The 17,157-nt window shown below is 38.7% G+C and overlaps 1 protein-coding gene across 1 annotated transcript; it reads left to right on the top strand.

Moving 5' to 3' along the window:
- The first annotated feature begins 11,782 nt into the window (after positions 1–11,782).
- LOC147881475 (uncharacterized) lies at positions 11,783–12,880 on the top strand. The gene is made up of 3 exons (XM_087402398.1): positions 11,783–11,882; positions 11,974–12,103; positions 12,235–12,880. Exons 1-3 carry the CDS (start codon positions 11,783–11,785, stop codon positions 12,878–12,880), a joined length of 876 nt encoding a protein of 291 aa, XP_087258524.1.
- Positions 12,881–17,157: the final 4,277 nt, after the last annotated feature.

Here is a 17,157-nt window from a genome sequence, read left to right as displayed (position 1 = left end):
ATTAGGCACCCTCCCTGAAAATTTTCTCAAGTTACACTACCTTTGCTGCATCGGTGGCTTTCTCTTGTAGAAACATCACCTTTTGAGACATCTTCTTATCGTATTGCTCAAAAATCCCTTTGAGGGTAGATTCCATCAGGTGCATTGCAACTCTAGTAGATTGAGATGACAATTGGGTTTTGCCATCCAAGCAATTCTTTAGGTTGGTTATCATGCTCTTGGAGAGGCTCTCGCACTATGCTACAAAGAGGGAGGAAAGATTGTGTGAGGAGTTCCCGGACAATGCAGGGTCCATTATGAGAGGGGATAGAAGTTGCAAGAAGAGTGCAAGGAAAATAGAAATGGTTGAGAGGGATAGAAGATGAAACAATGATGGAAATGGAATAGTGGAGGCTTGAGTTTGTAGCCCGAGTGCAAGGGAGAGAGAAACGGTTGAGAGGGAAACAGTGAAGGAAATGGAATAGTGGGGGCTTGAGTTTGCAGAGCCTGAGTGCAAGGAGAAAGAAATGGTTGAGAGGGATAGAAGAAGAAATAGTTAAGGGAATGAAATAACAAAGGCTTAAGTCTATAGCTTGATTTCACTGTCAAGGTGAGAGACACCATGGTGGTTGGCCTAAATTTTGATTAATTCAAGGATGCAATACTACCTTGCATGGTAATGAGTGATTAGAGGTGGTGGCATCTGATATTCCCAGCCACGTCTGTGGTGGCGGCTAAGATTCCATCGAGCTGGTAGTTAATTACCAGCTACCACAGTGGTTCACAAATACACACCTTCCAGTTACCACTACCGAGCTTGCATGCATGATTACTACGAGTGTAGTAAATTACCACTCACTAGGCTTGCATGCTCAGGAGAGTACTCGAGTGCATGGTAATGAGTGATTACAGGTGATTAGACTTCATGATATACTTTTGTGGAAATTAATGCCCGATGGTGGTGGCTCTCATCAGCCACATCTATCATGGCTATGATTCCATTGGGATGGCAGTTAATTACTAGCCAACCGCAGTGTTGCTCACCCACCACCAGGCTTAAGCATGCATGATCACTATGAGTTCAGTAAAAATTATCATTCATCGGGCTTGCATGATCAGTAGAGTACTAGAGTGCATGGTAATGAGTGATTAGAGGCAATTAGGCTTCATGATTTACTTTTGTGGGAATTAGCACCGCAATGGCAGCCTTCTCACCCACCACTAGGCTTAAGCATGCACGATCACTATGAATGTAGTAAAGATTACCAGTTATCAGGCTCTCATGCTCGGTTAGCCTAGTGGTGGTGGCTCTCATCAGCCATGTCTATTGTGGCTACGATTCCACCGAGTTGGTAGCTAATTACCAGCCACCGCAGTGGCTTGCTCACCCACCACCAAGCTTAACCATGCATGCATGATCACTACGAATGCAGTAAAAATTACTAGTCACTGGGCTCGCATGCTCAATAGAGTATTAGAGTGCATGGTAATGAGTGATTAGAGGTGATTAGGCTTCATGATTTACTTTTTTGGGAATTACTGCTTGGTGAGGGTTGGGGTGGCTCTCATCAGCCACATCTCTCGTCGCTATGATTCCACCAGACTGGCAATTAACTACTAGCCACCGCAGTGGCCTGTTCACTCACCACTGGGCTTAAGCATGCATGCATGATCACGAGTGTAGTAAAAATGACCAATCATCAGGCTTGCATGCTCAGTAGAGTACTAGAGTGCACGGTAATGAGTGATTAGAGGTGATTAGGCTTCATGATTTGCTTTTGTGGGAATTACTACCCGGTGGTGGTGGCTCTCATCAGCCACGTATGTCGTGGCTACAATGCCACTAGGCTGGGAGTTAATTACCAACCACCACATGGCACTTGCTTCATGATTACCAGCCCATCTGGGGTGGCACCTAAGATTCCACCGCGATGGCCTGCAATTAATATGGATGAAACCTCGGGCTCCAGCCACCACGGTGGATCAAACTTTATTATGTATAATATCTCGTAGAGTAGCATCTGTATAGATAGTTGAGAACTAGATTGAGTCTCTGGAAGAAAAGGTACCCGTTTTCCTAGAGAACCCTTTCCAAATTATAAAGGGCCTCAAAGATTCCCATGCTATCCACATCCATTTCTATAAGTCTGATCCTTTGGCTACACAAACTTCATTTCCATAAAGGGCTGACCCTAAAGGGAGGTGTTTCCAATGCTTGCATTTGCCTGCCTTGACCTTACTGACATTTCTGAGTATTAAGAATGCCCAAGTCTTTTCAGGATTCTGCATTGCCTTAAGGATCCATTGAGCCATGAACCGACATCAAATTTCTCCATATCTACAATTCCAAGATCTCCAACTGACTTTAGCATTGTGCAGAATCACCATTTGACTTTGGGAACCTCGTGATTGATTGGATCTCCTCCCAACAGAAAGGTTCTAAATAAATTGTTGAGTTGTCTAAGGAATTTTTTTGTGGGGTACCAACAAGAAATGAAGTAAATAATGGAGGGATAAATTTAGTGATTAAGGAAAAATTTATGTTGTGCTAATGTTGGCTGCAGGCCTTGCCATCTATTCACCTTGCTTTTGACCCAGTCTAGGACCCAATCCCACCTGTCCTTCATTAGACAACTGAAGCCCATAGGAATTCAAAGGAGTCTGAACACCTCTCCTTCTCTGATCTCTTTACATCCTTTGTTAGAGAGAAAAAGAGGAGGAGGGATCATGGTGCCATAAATCCTTTATATATATTTCCTTTTAAATTTCTAAGATCCTGGGGGCGAAAAATGCACACACACACACACACACACACACACACACACACACACACACACACACACACACACACACACACACACACACACACACACACACACACACACACAAACACACACACACACACACACGCACACACACATATATGTATGTATGTATATAAACTTCATGTCTATTTTACTAATGGCTTTTTTTTTCCATTCAACTTTCTTTAAAAACGTGCTCCCAGGTGTGTTATCTGAACAAGTACTTGTGGGATGGGTGCACCACTTTGCATGCAAGTATATACCACCTTGGTTGAGGCACGTGCAAAGTATTGTGCCCATCCGATATGCATTGCATTGTCGATTCTCACATTAAACACCGTTTTTGCCTCAGTGTGATGCACATCTATCAAAAAACACACTCCTAGGTGTGTTATCTGAACAAGTACTTATCGGATGGGCACACCACATGCATGCAACTCAATACTAAATTATTTATACTATCTTTTATAATTCTAAACCGTAAAATCACAAATTTAAATTAGAGATTCTATTAGCTAAATGCTTGTATCCTTGTATCACCATCAAAATTTAATAAAATAAAGTAAAAGTAAAATAAAAGAGATTAATTTAATTAAAATTTACAACTAATAGGAAAAATATTCAAAAGAAACTAATATTTTCTATAATTTTTCCACAGGAAGATGGCAACGGATTTCATTCTTGGGATGGAGGTGATATTATGTTGCCAAAGAGAAGTAGTTGTATTTGCTACAATCCATGATAGTGATCCAAATTCTCTTTGTCACTTTCAAAGACTTGGTGAAGATAAGGTTGCAGTTATTGTATCAAAGATTCTTAGTGCACACGTTGATCTCAAGCATAAGTGTGGAGATGTGGAAGTACTTGGAGATGTTATACCTTATAATGTTTTCAAATAAATCATTTATTGCATGGGATAGAGATGAGACTTATCAAACACATATCATTGGGAATACAAAGTGCAATTCTAATTTGGATTTCAGTTTGGGAGATATTTTGCAAATGATATCATTTACAAATAAGAACATAGCAGAAGGTCAAATTTTAGGGTTTGAACACTTGGATCAGTGGTTATTTGTGAAGATGAGGATTGTGAAAGTTACTAATGATGGTATGGATGATAACACAACGTCATTGGATGGCCCCTATTATGAGGAAGGAAAATATTTGAGATGGAGCATGCAATTTTGGAAGATTAAAAAGGGACATGTGGTTTTCAATGACAAAGATAGAGTATACTACAATTTCAAAGGACTTAAAGAGTATGCCTACAAGCCAATCTTTGTCTCTTCAGATGTGGATGACTTTAATGAACTCAAGTATAGAAGTGACATCTTATCCAGAGTGGATGAGTTCATTGATACCAAGAAAGATAAATAATTCAAAAGCAATGCCTGCTCTAGAGTGGATGAATTCTTGCATATTGAGAAAGGCAAAGGCATCAAAAGTGTTGTCTCTTCAGAAATAGATGATTTCAATGCAATCCTTTATAAAAGTGACATCTAATCAGAAGTGTATGAGTTCAGTGGTACTGTGAAGGAAAAAGACTTCAGAAGCAATGTCTTATCAGGAGTTGATGAATTCACGCATGTCGAGAAAGATAAATACATCATCGGTGAGTTCAATGGTATTGTGAAGGCAAAAGACTACAAAAGCGATGGTTTAGAGTCGATGAATTCATGCACATCGAGAAAGATAAAGATATCATTTGTGTTGTCTCCTCAAACTTGGATGATTTCAATTCACTTAACTATAGAAGTGATATCTTGTCGGGAGTGGATGAGTTCATTGGTACCAATAAAGCAAAAAATTTCAGAAGTGATGTCTCATCTGGAGTGGATGAATTCATACACATTGTCAAGGAGCGCAAAGAGTTCGAAAGTGTTGTCTTATCAAACATGGACGACATGGATATTGACTCAAATGGTCCAAAGATTACTTCAAGGACAAGAATGAAATCAACAAAGGAATATTCAGTATTTGACTTTGATAGTGATAAGATAAACGATGCAACATCCCATGAAAACACGGTGGTAAATAAATTCAATGGAGAGATGTGTACAATTTCCAAAAACTTGGATGTACAGAAGAAATCAACAAAGGACTATTCGGTATTTGAATTTGATTGTAATAAGATGAAGGATGCAACATCCCATGAAATAAAGTGATAAATAAATTTGATAAGGAGAAGTGTACAAATGTACAGAAGAAATGGACATACATATGCATGAAAAGAAAGCGAATCCAGGTAGATGTAGAAAAGCAACCAAAGAGAATAAGAGTATTGAAGGAAGATGTTATGCTAAAAGCAATGTGATCTACATGTTGCAGGCGAAGTTGTATGCATTCCATTAACTCACTTAACATCAAGGGATGTAGAGAACAGATGTGGCAAAGAAGAGGGAGCATAAGAAATGAATACCTACTCACAAGGCTCTCTTGCTTTCTGGTAAACGACACGAAAAAGCCAAATTTTGAACAATAAATAAAGCCTCGTATAAATTGAAAAAGTATTTGCAATAATGCATATCGCATTACTACATGATTATCACATGGCACATACTGGGATTCAAAGCAAAGTATGGAGTAAAGTTTAACATTCATGGAAACACAGGAAGGCCCAAAATAAGAGCCTCAATAGTCTTGGAAACAACAATTTGAAAAGACTACATTCATAAAAATAATTTACCTCAACCCATCTATCTAAAATGCATCTTCCGATAGATTTGAATAAAAAAAGAAGTGTTTAACTCTATTGGAGAAACACAGAGGCAAAGAGGGCATGCTCTAACATCATTTCACAATTTGTGTACTCTTTGGAAGAAGAGCTTTATACATGTTAAAATCCCAAAAAGGCAAAAAATGTCAAAGTGCAGTGATTGTGATGATCCAAAGCGAGCACTTGAGAGTGCAACGTCTCCTAAACAAAGAGAATCATACAAAAAAAAAAGTGAATCTCATCATGGATTGGTTCGGCATTCTAGACTAAAATATGCATTTTGGAAGGAGCAAGCTATTTCTCATCCAAATGAGTACATGTGCCTTATTGCAGATGGTATGGATCAGAACACAACATTACCTCAATTCATAAATACTCCACCTAAGCTACAAGGAAAATACTTTTTGAAGACACATCTATATGGAGTGTTAGTGCATGGATTTAAGTTTTTTGCAGACATATGGATTGATTCCTTGCATCTACATGATAGCAATCAAGTTGTAACGTCAGTTATGAAGGCAATTCACAGTGTACATGCAGAAAAAGGTCACCTACTAGCAAATTTGAGAATACAAGCAGACAATTGCAGACAAGAGAATAAGAATGTACTCTTTTTTGTATTTTGCTCACTGCTAATCGCTCATCAAATCTTCAATGAGATTGAAGTTGGGTTTTTGTTGGTTGGACACACACATGAGGATATCGATGAGGTTTTTAGCAATCTCAAGAGAGGTAAAACACAAGGACATGGAGAGGATAGATGACTCGATAAGAAAATGTGGGAGGCAAGTTGGTGGTTACAATGAAGGTACAATATGCTCCATGGTTGAAAGGATGTATAATTGGAAGAGCTTTATTCTACCTTTCATACAAAAAGGTGGTGATGCCCTGATTGGTCAAAGCACTCCACACTACTTTCTCTTTAATTTCTTAAAGGGTGAAAAACCAGTGATGCAGTGGCAACACTATTCTCATGATACAACATGGAAACTTGAAGAACCTTACTATCTCTTAACTTCAATCCCGAGCAAAGAAATGCATCCAGTATGGGCTCCTATAAAAGAATTCAGCGAGAAAACTAAAGGTGAAATAGAAGGCTTAAATCTTTTATTACATACAAAGAGGAAATGCTTCGTAGATTTCCTGATTGGAAGCCCTCTTGGAAGAATTAATAAGGCCTATCAATTGATAAAGGACCTTGAGAAAATGCGAGCACATGATGCCAAGGTAAAGGCCTTTATTTTGGCCAAATGTTGGTAACGACTTGCACCATCGTTTGATGTCTTTGAAAATGAGTTTAATTTGCTACTCCCACGTCCATCTTGTGGTCTGTGCATGCGTGCGTGTGTGTGTGTGCATACGCTCATGCGCATGCATGCATGTGTGCATGTGCATGTGCATGCATGCACACACGCGTATGTTTGTGTGTGTTCACTCATGCAAGTGTGTGTGTGCATCCGTGCACATGCAACAATGCATGTGTGAACATGGAAGCATGCATGTGCATGTGCATGTGCATGTGCATGTGTGTGTGTGTGTGTGTGTGTACGCACGCATGCCTATGAGGAAGAATCTTTTTACATTGTCTATTTTCAAGAATTTGAAAATAGACAATGCAAAAAGGCTCACATTCTTACAAATTAAAACAGAAGAAAAAATGTAATATATGTAGATACAGTAACACATAAATCAAGTGTGTGTGTGTGTGTGTGTGTGTGAGTGAGTGAGTAAGAGAGAGAGAGAGAGAGAGAGAGAGAGAGAGAGAGAGAGAGAGAGATCATAGAGTTACTATTTTGAGAGGAATGCTTACAAGTGTTTATAAGTGTCATATCACAATATTTACCAATGACCAATAGACACTTATACATGTCACATCATAATATTGACCATTGATAATAAAATGAAGGCATGTTGGAGTCGACATTTGATGTGCCTTCACATGACATTGTACTTTTTAAAATATTTAAGGTAGCCCTCATTAGGATGTCTAAGACCCACACTCATTGCTAAAGTTCATCCCATAGTATCTTTCATTAAAGATTGCCTCTTTGGATTGTGTAGGCAAAGATAGAGTCTTGGAATACACAAAAGCTGAATTCAAGCACACCATTTTCTATTCTCCCATGTATAGATGGAAGATTCAATGACATGTAAGTTATATTATGTTTGTAGATAAATATGCTTCTAACATACACACTATGTGCATGCACACAGATACACACATTGTGCATGCATTTGTGTGTATGTGTGTGTGTGTGTGTGTGTGTGTGTGTGTGGATTTAATAGTCCCATCAATAAATGAGCCATACAATTAATTCCATCATTTGGATATAAAAGTGTGTATGAGACTACGACAAAAAATATTGGAGGCAACTAGATTGAATATTTTGAAAACATTATAACAAATAGAGAGTTTTTATTAGTATAGCATTTGCTAAAAGTAATTCTGAAAAATTTGAGAATTTTTACTACTCTTGGGTTTGCAAAACACGATATAGGTGAAAAGTATTGAATCCATCAGGTAGTCCAGGTTTTGAGGTCAAGGTCCAATTACTTGCTACCATCCAAATAAAGAATATGTTAGAACAATATAGATTGATTTGGGTAGATAGGTACTGCTTGTCTCCATGGCTTGTTATTACTTCACCTAGGAACAAGAACAAAGTCCTAGGTTCTACTGTATAACAAAAAAAGTGACTTTGCATTACGTATAAAAGTAGAGGTTAGTCCTCATTCAATGAGTGAAAGAATAGGGGGGTAATTCCACACCCATTATCAATTTAATACAAGCCAAGGGATGATCTACCTCTTTATGTGAAACAAATTCCAAGGGGGGTCATCCATCCTCTTTATCTCTTTATTTTTTATAAAAACATTAAATGAATGATGATGGGGTGTAATCCACATGCATGATTGGCAATTAAAGACTAGGTACTTCCAAACCCTTTGTCAAAAAATCTTCAACTTGAGTAGGAAAAAATGCTTATGGCTTATATGATGAAGTATTTTATTATTCACTGAACCAATTGAGCAAGAAAATAAGTATTTTTAACTTTTTCAAGCAACTAAGAAAAAAATAGATAAAAGCATGATGGAATAAAGGAAAGTGTTAAGATAAAACATAGACTAAATTGAAAAAAGTATTTGATAGAATTAAGAGGCATATACGTTACATAAACTAAGTATATAAAATTAAGTATTTGAGAGAGAGAGAGAGAGAGAGAGAGAGAGAGAGAATAGATGACTCCAAGCCAAATAGGACAACTTGACCAATCGCGTCCTCCTTGTGAATCAAATGTTTGAGCTAATAGTCTTCTTTAATTAGGGATAGATTAGGGAGTACTAGGAAGAGTCAAGGTAATTAAACGTTTTCTTAGCAATAGAGTCGCGAGCAAGGCCTAGTCAAGGGAGGTGATCTTGACACCAATTAGCAGAGTGCCAAGCAGACAACGAGAAATCTCAAGTTGAATAAAAAACGCAGGTGATAACATGAAGGGGAGTGTTCGAGGGATGCCTGAGGCAACCACATAGAGAAGGTTGTAGAATAATTAAGGGATGATACGCTACTAGCTCGAGGGAAACAAACAGGACAAAAAGGCATGTGAAGAGGAAAATGACCATGAAGCATTTGCATGGAAACAAAGAGGAGCCAATGAAGCACAAAAGAATAAACCCATAGGAGAGTTTGCAAGATAAGAGTATGCAGAGCAGGGGAGCTAGCTAAGAGGTAAGAAGGGTATGACACTCGAGCTATTTAAGAAGCTCAGGCAAGCAGAAAAAAGGTTGGAATCAACAAACAACTCAATGAAGGAGAGATGACCAGTGGAGCTACGAATTTGAGAGGCTAGTGAGTGAGTATTGGCCAAGGCGACGCTGTGCATGATGGAACATAACACCATAACATAAGCTATTAAGAGTGCAAGTGGCAAATGGAGAGACGGGTCACAAGATAGAAAGTAGTCCAAGGTAGCCTGGCCACAAAGAAGTCATGAGGCCGAGGAAGGATCTGTTAGGATGCTCAACATGGGGTGGCTATAAGAAAAGTGACAAAGAATCATCAGGCCATCGAGAGAAAAAGCCGAGCAATGAGGAAAGGCTCTTAATCATGGAAGGTGGCAAAGTACAGGGTGGGTTGTTTTTGAAGTGATAACATCAAGTCTATATCACTTAGATATAAAAGTATTTTCATAAATGTGTTTGAAATATTACAAAGATGATCGCCTATGCTCTTAAAGTATTTAAATTTGAAAGTTGAATTTCCATCTTAATTACTAACATTTTAACCACCTATCTGAAATGCACCGTGAGGTGCCTACCAAAACTTACAACATCCTTAATGCAACTTGGATGCTAGGACTTAATGCAAATGATGGGATTGAAGATATGAAGCTTAATACATTATGCAAGTTATAGTGATTTATATATTAGTACAGGGGAGGAGGAGGTGGCTAAACTAAAATAGAGGATTGATGGATGAGTAAAGACTACCATCTTCATAGACAACTAGAGGGCTTTGGATGCCATTTAATTCAAATCTTTAATTGGATGTTGTTTCATCCATCGTAGCACACCAAACCTTTTATTACTCCATATTTCTCTTCATATCAATAGACTTTAGTTCTTGTAACTTGAGGTCATAAAATTTTATCGCCTTTTTATCCTTTATAGAACACATCCATGATCCTTACCGTCTCTCACCTCACTTCAGCATTGGTAGCCAATAAAGAGGAAGTTGAATTGTGAAAACAAATATGATGACCATACCTTTTGATTAATGAAGTTTGAACTTACAACACTTCCAATATGACTTTCTCATTCACCCTCTGTATCATTTGTGCCTCTAGTATGGTTGTTAATGAAGAGGGAGTGAAACAAAAAACAAAATGCTAGTTGATGGAGAAGTATATAGGTTTGATGTATAAATCAATACATAGAATCTTAGATAGAAGTAAAATTGAAAAGTTAAGGTTAATGAAGGAGTTTGGTGTGGCTTATATTATTCTATTTAATGGTGTTCATATTTTGGATATGTTAGGCTTAGCTATGCAACACCTATGTAAAAGCAGACACAATATATGCAAGAAAGCATGCCTATAATTTTCCATATATTTTCGTTCTTTTTAAATTTATAAATTTAGTACTTAATCCCCCCCCTTTTATGACTATATAAGTTTGAGGACTTTAATATTTCCTGCATGAGGAGAAGGTCTGCTTTAAAAGGAGATTGGGGCTCCTCTGTCTAAAACAAGAACCTTTTAAAACAAGGTGACAAAACCACTATGGCCCTGCTTTTAATGAACGAACATAAGAGTAGTTCTGAAATGCTTAAAAAGGATTAACACATAAACCACTTTTTAAAGTGGGTGAGCTTGACCAAAAGAGAAGGAAAGGAGGACATTGTCTACGTTAGAAAAGAACAAAATCACCCACTTTCCATAGCCCTGAGGAAGTGGGTGAGCTTGACCAAAAGACAAGGAGGGCATTGCCTAGAGTAGAAAAAACAAAATCACCCACTTGCCATAGAAATGGTTTACTCGTTGAATGACTCGTGGATTGATGAGATTTGTTAGTGTACCTTATATTAAGGGGAAGATGAAAAATCAGCAAATCCCTGCAGCTAATAAAGAGGGTAAAGAATGGGACCTTGGGGCGCTCAAATGGCACCGAACCCTAATAATAACCGAAGGGTATTCTTTACACGAGCCCTAATTACACAGTGTCACGTATACTGATAAGACACGACGTAAGAACCTTCTGCCTTGCTGCATGCGCTCTCTATTTTATGACTCCTGTCTCATCTTCACACCTCGATAGAGATATCTCACCGATCGTTTGCTTCTCTTACTCTCATTATAATTTATGAGCACTTGCTGTTTCCGCTCGTGATTATCATCGCAATTTATTTGTCTCTTTCCAGACCTTTGATGATCCTCCCTGTTTCGGCATCCCAACTCCTTGCTTACTCCACACCGCCTTTGTCTATAAATACGCCCAGCTGTTTCATCCCGATTTACGCCTCCTCCTCGTTACTTTCTACGCCCTTTGGTGCGTCAAGTTTCGAGCCAGCTGGAGCGCTTCCCCAGAATTCATGAGCTGCAGTTTTGCCTCGTAGAGGACTTGGTAGAGAAAACTCAATCTTCAACATTTTGGAAAATTTTGACAAATCTTCCCTACATGAGCCCAACAACATGATCAGATGAGCCCTGCGGGATTTTAACAACATTTTCGGTTAGCATACATCTCATTACCGTTTTTCGGCCAAATTGTGGCTTTAGACACGATGAGGAAACGGTTATGGTCTCCTGATGAAGATGACAAGCTACAAAAATATGTGGCTCAAAACGGCTTCGGAAACTGGAGCGAAGTGGCGAAGAAGACTGGTAAAGTAGCTGCTGTATAAGTTTCTTTCTCCTTGAGATCGCTAACCCTCCTCTTTACGTTTAATCACATCAGTTGAGGATGTTATTGCAGGCCTGCAACGGTGCGGGAAGAGCTGCAGGCTTCGCTGGATAAATTATTTGAGACCAGATTTGAAGCGAGGAAAGTTTTCAACGGAAGAGAAGATCTTAATCGTGAACCTTCAAAAAGTTTTTGGCAACAGGTTTGTCCCATCTATGATTTAGTATCTCACAATGAAATCCCAGCTATGAAAGTCTTGCATTGCAAACTCGTGTCACTGCAGCGCTCCAGCACTTTGCTCATTTTTACAATTACGTGTCTTCTTTTTTGTAGCTGGTCCAAAATAGCTGCACATCTACCAGGACGAACAGATAGCGACATCAAGAACTTTTGGCATTCGCGTTTCAGGAAGAAACGTCCACAGGAAATTTCTCTGTCTAGCGCCTCCAGGATCCAGGAGGCACCTTACACGTCGCTGGGTGTAGGTACCCTGAATATAAACCCTAATCTTGCCAATGCTTCAGGCTTTCAAGCGTCGGAAATGTCTTTTCGCAGTATCTCCACGACTCCCGGCGAGATCCATGCCAACGAGCACCAAAACCCACCAAAGTTCCCAACAATGGGCTTGTCCTGCCTGCAGGATGAAACAGAGTGCAGAAAACAAGATCACGAGTTGACTGATTCTGAATTGATCAGCGCGCTTTGCAATGCGAATTGGTACAACGGCACCAAGCTTCGGGATAGAACTACCATGTCTAGCGATGGAAATAGCTTGTCATGCTCCACAAACGATAGCTTTCAGAATTTCTATCAGGATGCAGTGGCTCCTCCAGAAGGTTTGGACTTGGTAGTGTGGAGCTGCGTGAACCGCACAGCTCCACAATCTCATCAGCTACCTTCATGGACCGACGAACAATTTCTTCATAGGGTTGCCCCTCCACAGGACAATGCATTTCAAGCAAGTTTAATTAGCCAGTGACATGTCTTGACAATGGCCAATGTAGAGGAGAAACAAACTGTCTGTGCTCGTAATGGACCTGCTATACCCTTACAAACTTCATGTAGAAAACAATTTAAGCTAATTAAATCAAACCCTAACTACTCAATAAGTCAAAAATTATATAAGCTTCTTCGTCTGTTCCCATTGCCCAACAATAAGATTCGTACTGTGTGCCCTTTTTTCCCACAATAAGAAAAACGAGCACGAGGGCTCGAACAGTGGTTCACACTGTTGGAGTTATTCATAGCCGTAACATTGAGAAATGTCCAAATGGAGGAAGGATACTTAAAATGACTCCAAGGTAAACGAATTTGTTGATGATTTCAAGATTATGATTAATTCATACTACTTATCCGCCTTTTCTGGTTTGTGCTCTTGATTTGAATACAGTTTCAATTTCTCCTTACTGATCAAGCGAGTAGTTTTCATTTATGTGGCCTCTGATCTGAATATTGATATGGTTTTGTGGCTATGTTCAGCTATGGTATACTTGTGTGCTTCTTGTAGCATGAACCCTGTCAGCACGAAGTTTCCTTTACAATCTTATATGCAAGTATGCGAGAAACATGCATTGTTGACGCCGATGGTAGGGAGTCAGGGCTGGTTTGTTGCAAGATAGTATACAATGTGATGTTTCTAAATCAAAGGTTGCACAAATGTTATTGCGGCTGTCAGTGTTGAATTACTGTGTGAATTATATTGGTGCGCAATAGTCATACTGATTTATTTTAGATTGTTTTGAATCTTGCCAAGGGATGGGTAACGGGTTTGATGATAGTATGACAAACGCCTGCCGTTCCATTATCTATTCTTTGAAGTCGGACACATGACAATATGCAGCCATATTTTGCAATAGCTCGCCCAGTGTAAGTTACGTTTATGCTCCTAAACTATTTTCTCAAACTCGAGTCCTATTTCTTATATAAAAATGTCGCATCTCATTTTAACTTGGTGGGGTTGCATGTCATGAGTGAATTCAATATGCAAAAGAAGAAGTTTCGATATAGAGTCTCAAAAAGGTAAGATCAAAACTTGCATGTGATGTAAAGTGTGCATAGAGCTCCAAAAACTGGTTACTTTTCCTTTTAAGGCCACCTTCAAATTCTTGAATATGGTTTGCCATATTCGATCAAGAAGAGGGAGAAAATGGATGATGTATCAATGAGATACACATGCAATGTGGGCGCCTGTGAATAGAGGTGCATATGGAGTAGAATGATGGTATGTGTACATGTAATGTGCACAGTGTCCTTATGAGATAGTAGTGCTTAAGCAATGCTTAGGTGGCATTATGTTTGCCACATGGTACTAATGATGTGGTACTATGGCATGTGGACATTGTGGTAGTATACCATGTGGCACCTTATCTTCCACAAGTCAAACTTGTGACCCTATCCTAGGTGACGCTATCAAGGGTCAAATTCTGGTTACCTTACCTTGTGCTGATTTGACTACCACATGGCCTTATCCAATTCCCCATGAGGCTCAATCGCATATGGCTTTGGATTAGATTTTGAATTTGATTCCGGCTTCTTTAATAGATTAGTGAACTACTTAAATGGAACAAAGTGTAGGTTATATGAAAAAAACAGATGAATATTGAATGTGGTACCAAAATCAAAGGTATGCATGTATATGAGTCTCAAGTTGAAGACGTTAATTATACAATGACCACTATTGATGTTTAACTCAAACATTATCATATCAGAGGAGTAATCCATGATTCAAGGATCAAGGGTAAACATCTTCTCTGAATCTTTATACAGATGGATTAATTTGTTTAGTTTGGAACCTCCACCATTAATTCAGGTAAAGATGGTAGATTAGAGGAGATTTCAAACTTTGGGAATTGTAGAAGGTCTACACATTGCAATTTTTTGTCATTTTTCCAATTAATTTTGAGAAAGGGATATTGTCTACTCAATGCTATTACGAAGACCATGGTTTTGGACAGCCAAAACAGCCAAAGCCAAGAAAGGTTGGGGAGGTGAAAATGTCATTATCAAAAAAGGGAAAAGGATGGTGAAGTTGGATATGATTTCCAAAAACCTGCCAAATCTATTCAACCTCTACATGTAGAAGGGATAAATATGGTCGATAGGATGAAAAACATGGGCTTCTCATCAACAACCCTAGACCCATCCTTTAGTTCTAGTCTCTAAAGTAGATCTAGAACAAATTGTGCCAACATATTAGAAAAATAATAGTGTTAATATAGATCCATCCAATTTTGACACTAACAAAGCAACAAAGTCGCAAAATTTAGATACACAAAAGATGGAGAGGATATACAAGCTTTAAACAAGAAAAAAGAAACCCTTGATCACAAATTAGAAATTCAGGCAATCATTTTAATAAGAAGAGATTTTGAATAACCTATGAGAAAGAGTTCCAAGTTTCAAGAGGATGAACTTTAAAATCTAAATTTAAGATCATATTGGGCACCTCAAATGGTGAATATTAGTGTGCATGTTGAAGTAATTTCAAGAAGCATCTAAAAACATTGCTAATGATGTTTTAGCATGATACTATATTTAATCAATCCTAAGTCATATCATCATAAATTAATCTAAAAATAGTTTAACAAAGATATAGAATGAATCTGGATTATGACAAACAAGTCAAGGAAGCAGGGATTTGTACGTTTCTTAAAATAAAAATATGTACTTTTCAATTAAAGATCACAACCTAATGCCCTAAATGTAAAAAAAAGCAGTTCTTTACATCGGCTATCAACCGAGAGCATACTACATGGTTTATACTCTTACCTATCACTTTATGTATTCTCTATTCTGTGTTTATTAAGGCATCTAAATCCTCATCTAATTCACAGTGCAGATGCACGAATAGATGTGCAAATAGATGCGCTATTAGACACGCGAATAGATGCACTTATAGACACACCCGTATTTTCACTATTCTAGCTGCACCTATGGATGTGCCTGCTATTTTGCGCATCTAGCAAGCATGTCTATAGTTGCTTTGTCTTGTTGTGTAGGAAGATCGAAGTGGGGGGAACCGAGTGGCAAATATGAGCCATCACCCGGCTTCAATCATTACTATTACACGCATCAATCAAGGCAAGGTGAATCCAATCGACCGAAGCGGATCATCTCCTGGCCTAACTGAGACATAAACAAGAATCTATCCCTCTCTCTCTCTCTATTTTTCTCTCTCTTTTACTCTCCCTCTCTTTCCTCTCTCTCTTTTACTGTTTCTCCCTTTATTCTCTCTCTTTTAGTTAGCAAGGCAAGGCGAATCTGATCGACCGAGGTGGGTAATCACCTAGCCCGACTGATCGACACTAAGGGCTATAGAAACTCACCAAAAGGCTAAGGAGAGAGACTATGAAAGAAAGCGACAAAAAGGGATAGGTTTTGGCAAGGCACTAGTGGCAGGAGCAGGGTTCTTTTATAGGATTTTGCCGCTACACCACACGGTACCATCCTGCACCGTGCGGTATACCAACGTTCAAGATTCACTATCCTTCCGAATCGAAAGATCTAGGGTGTCACACATGCCGATATGACATCTACCACATGGTATAGGTAGGTTATTGACAGTGTCTCGTGGCACCCTAAAAAAATCGTGCGGGTGATAGATGTGCATCACTGCTTTCCATGCCCATGATTACCAAAGCACATAATTTTAATAAAAATATCAATGCTTTTTAGCAAACCCACATATACAAAAATTAAGTGAGGTGAGGAGAATGAGACAATATGTAAAATAGTTTTACCAATATCAATGATGGGCTACAGTTCAATCTCATCCTTAATGAGATCAATCCTTGCGAAACTATCTACTTCAAAATCCAAACGGCCAATGTTGAGATCTACAAATACATTCAGCCCACTACTACTTGTGCTACTCATGTGCTCATGGAAATCAGCATCACCAATGGTAGGCTCATCCTCACAGGTAATGGCCTCAATATATTTATCTCCTATCTCATGATCATCCTCCTCTCTCGTAGCATGGTCATTATCACCTCCATGGCCATGATCATCTTCCATACACTCCATATTAGTAAATGTAGTATACATCACTTTGGAACATGGCGTAATAGGTATGACATGCCACCACCTATTATTATCCACCATTGGTTGATAGACAACCTAATTCAAACACAAATACAATCATGTTATTTTCCTTGCATCGAAGGTATCAAATATTTAAAAGTGAGTATTTTTATATGAGTACAATACCTGTTCACATTGTTGTGGTAGTACTAGTATGCCCTTCTTACTTTGCTA

This window comes from Dipteris shenzhenensis, chromosome 31 (assembly GCF_047967505.1).
Source record: "Dipteris shenzhenensis isolate YYH24624 ecotype China chromosome 31, Dip_SZ_1.0, whole genome shotgun sequence".
NCBI lineage: Eukaryota > Viridiplantae > Streptophyta > Polypodiopsida > Gleicheniales > Dipteridaceae > Dipteris > Dipteris shenzhenensis.
This window is presented reverse-complemented; position numbering and strand designations above follow the sequence as displayed.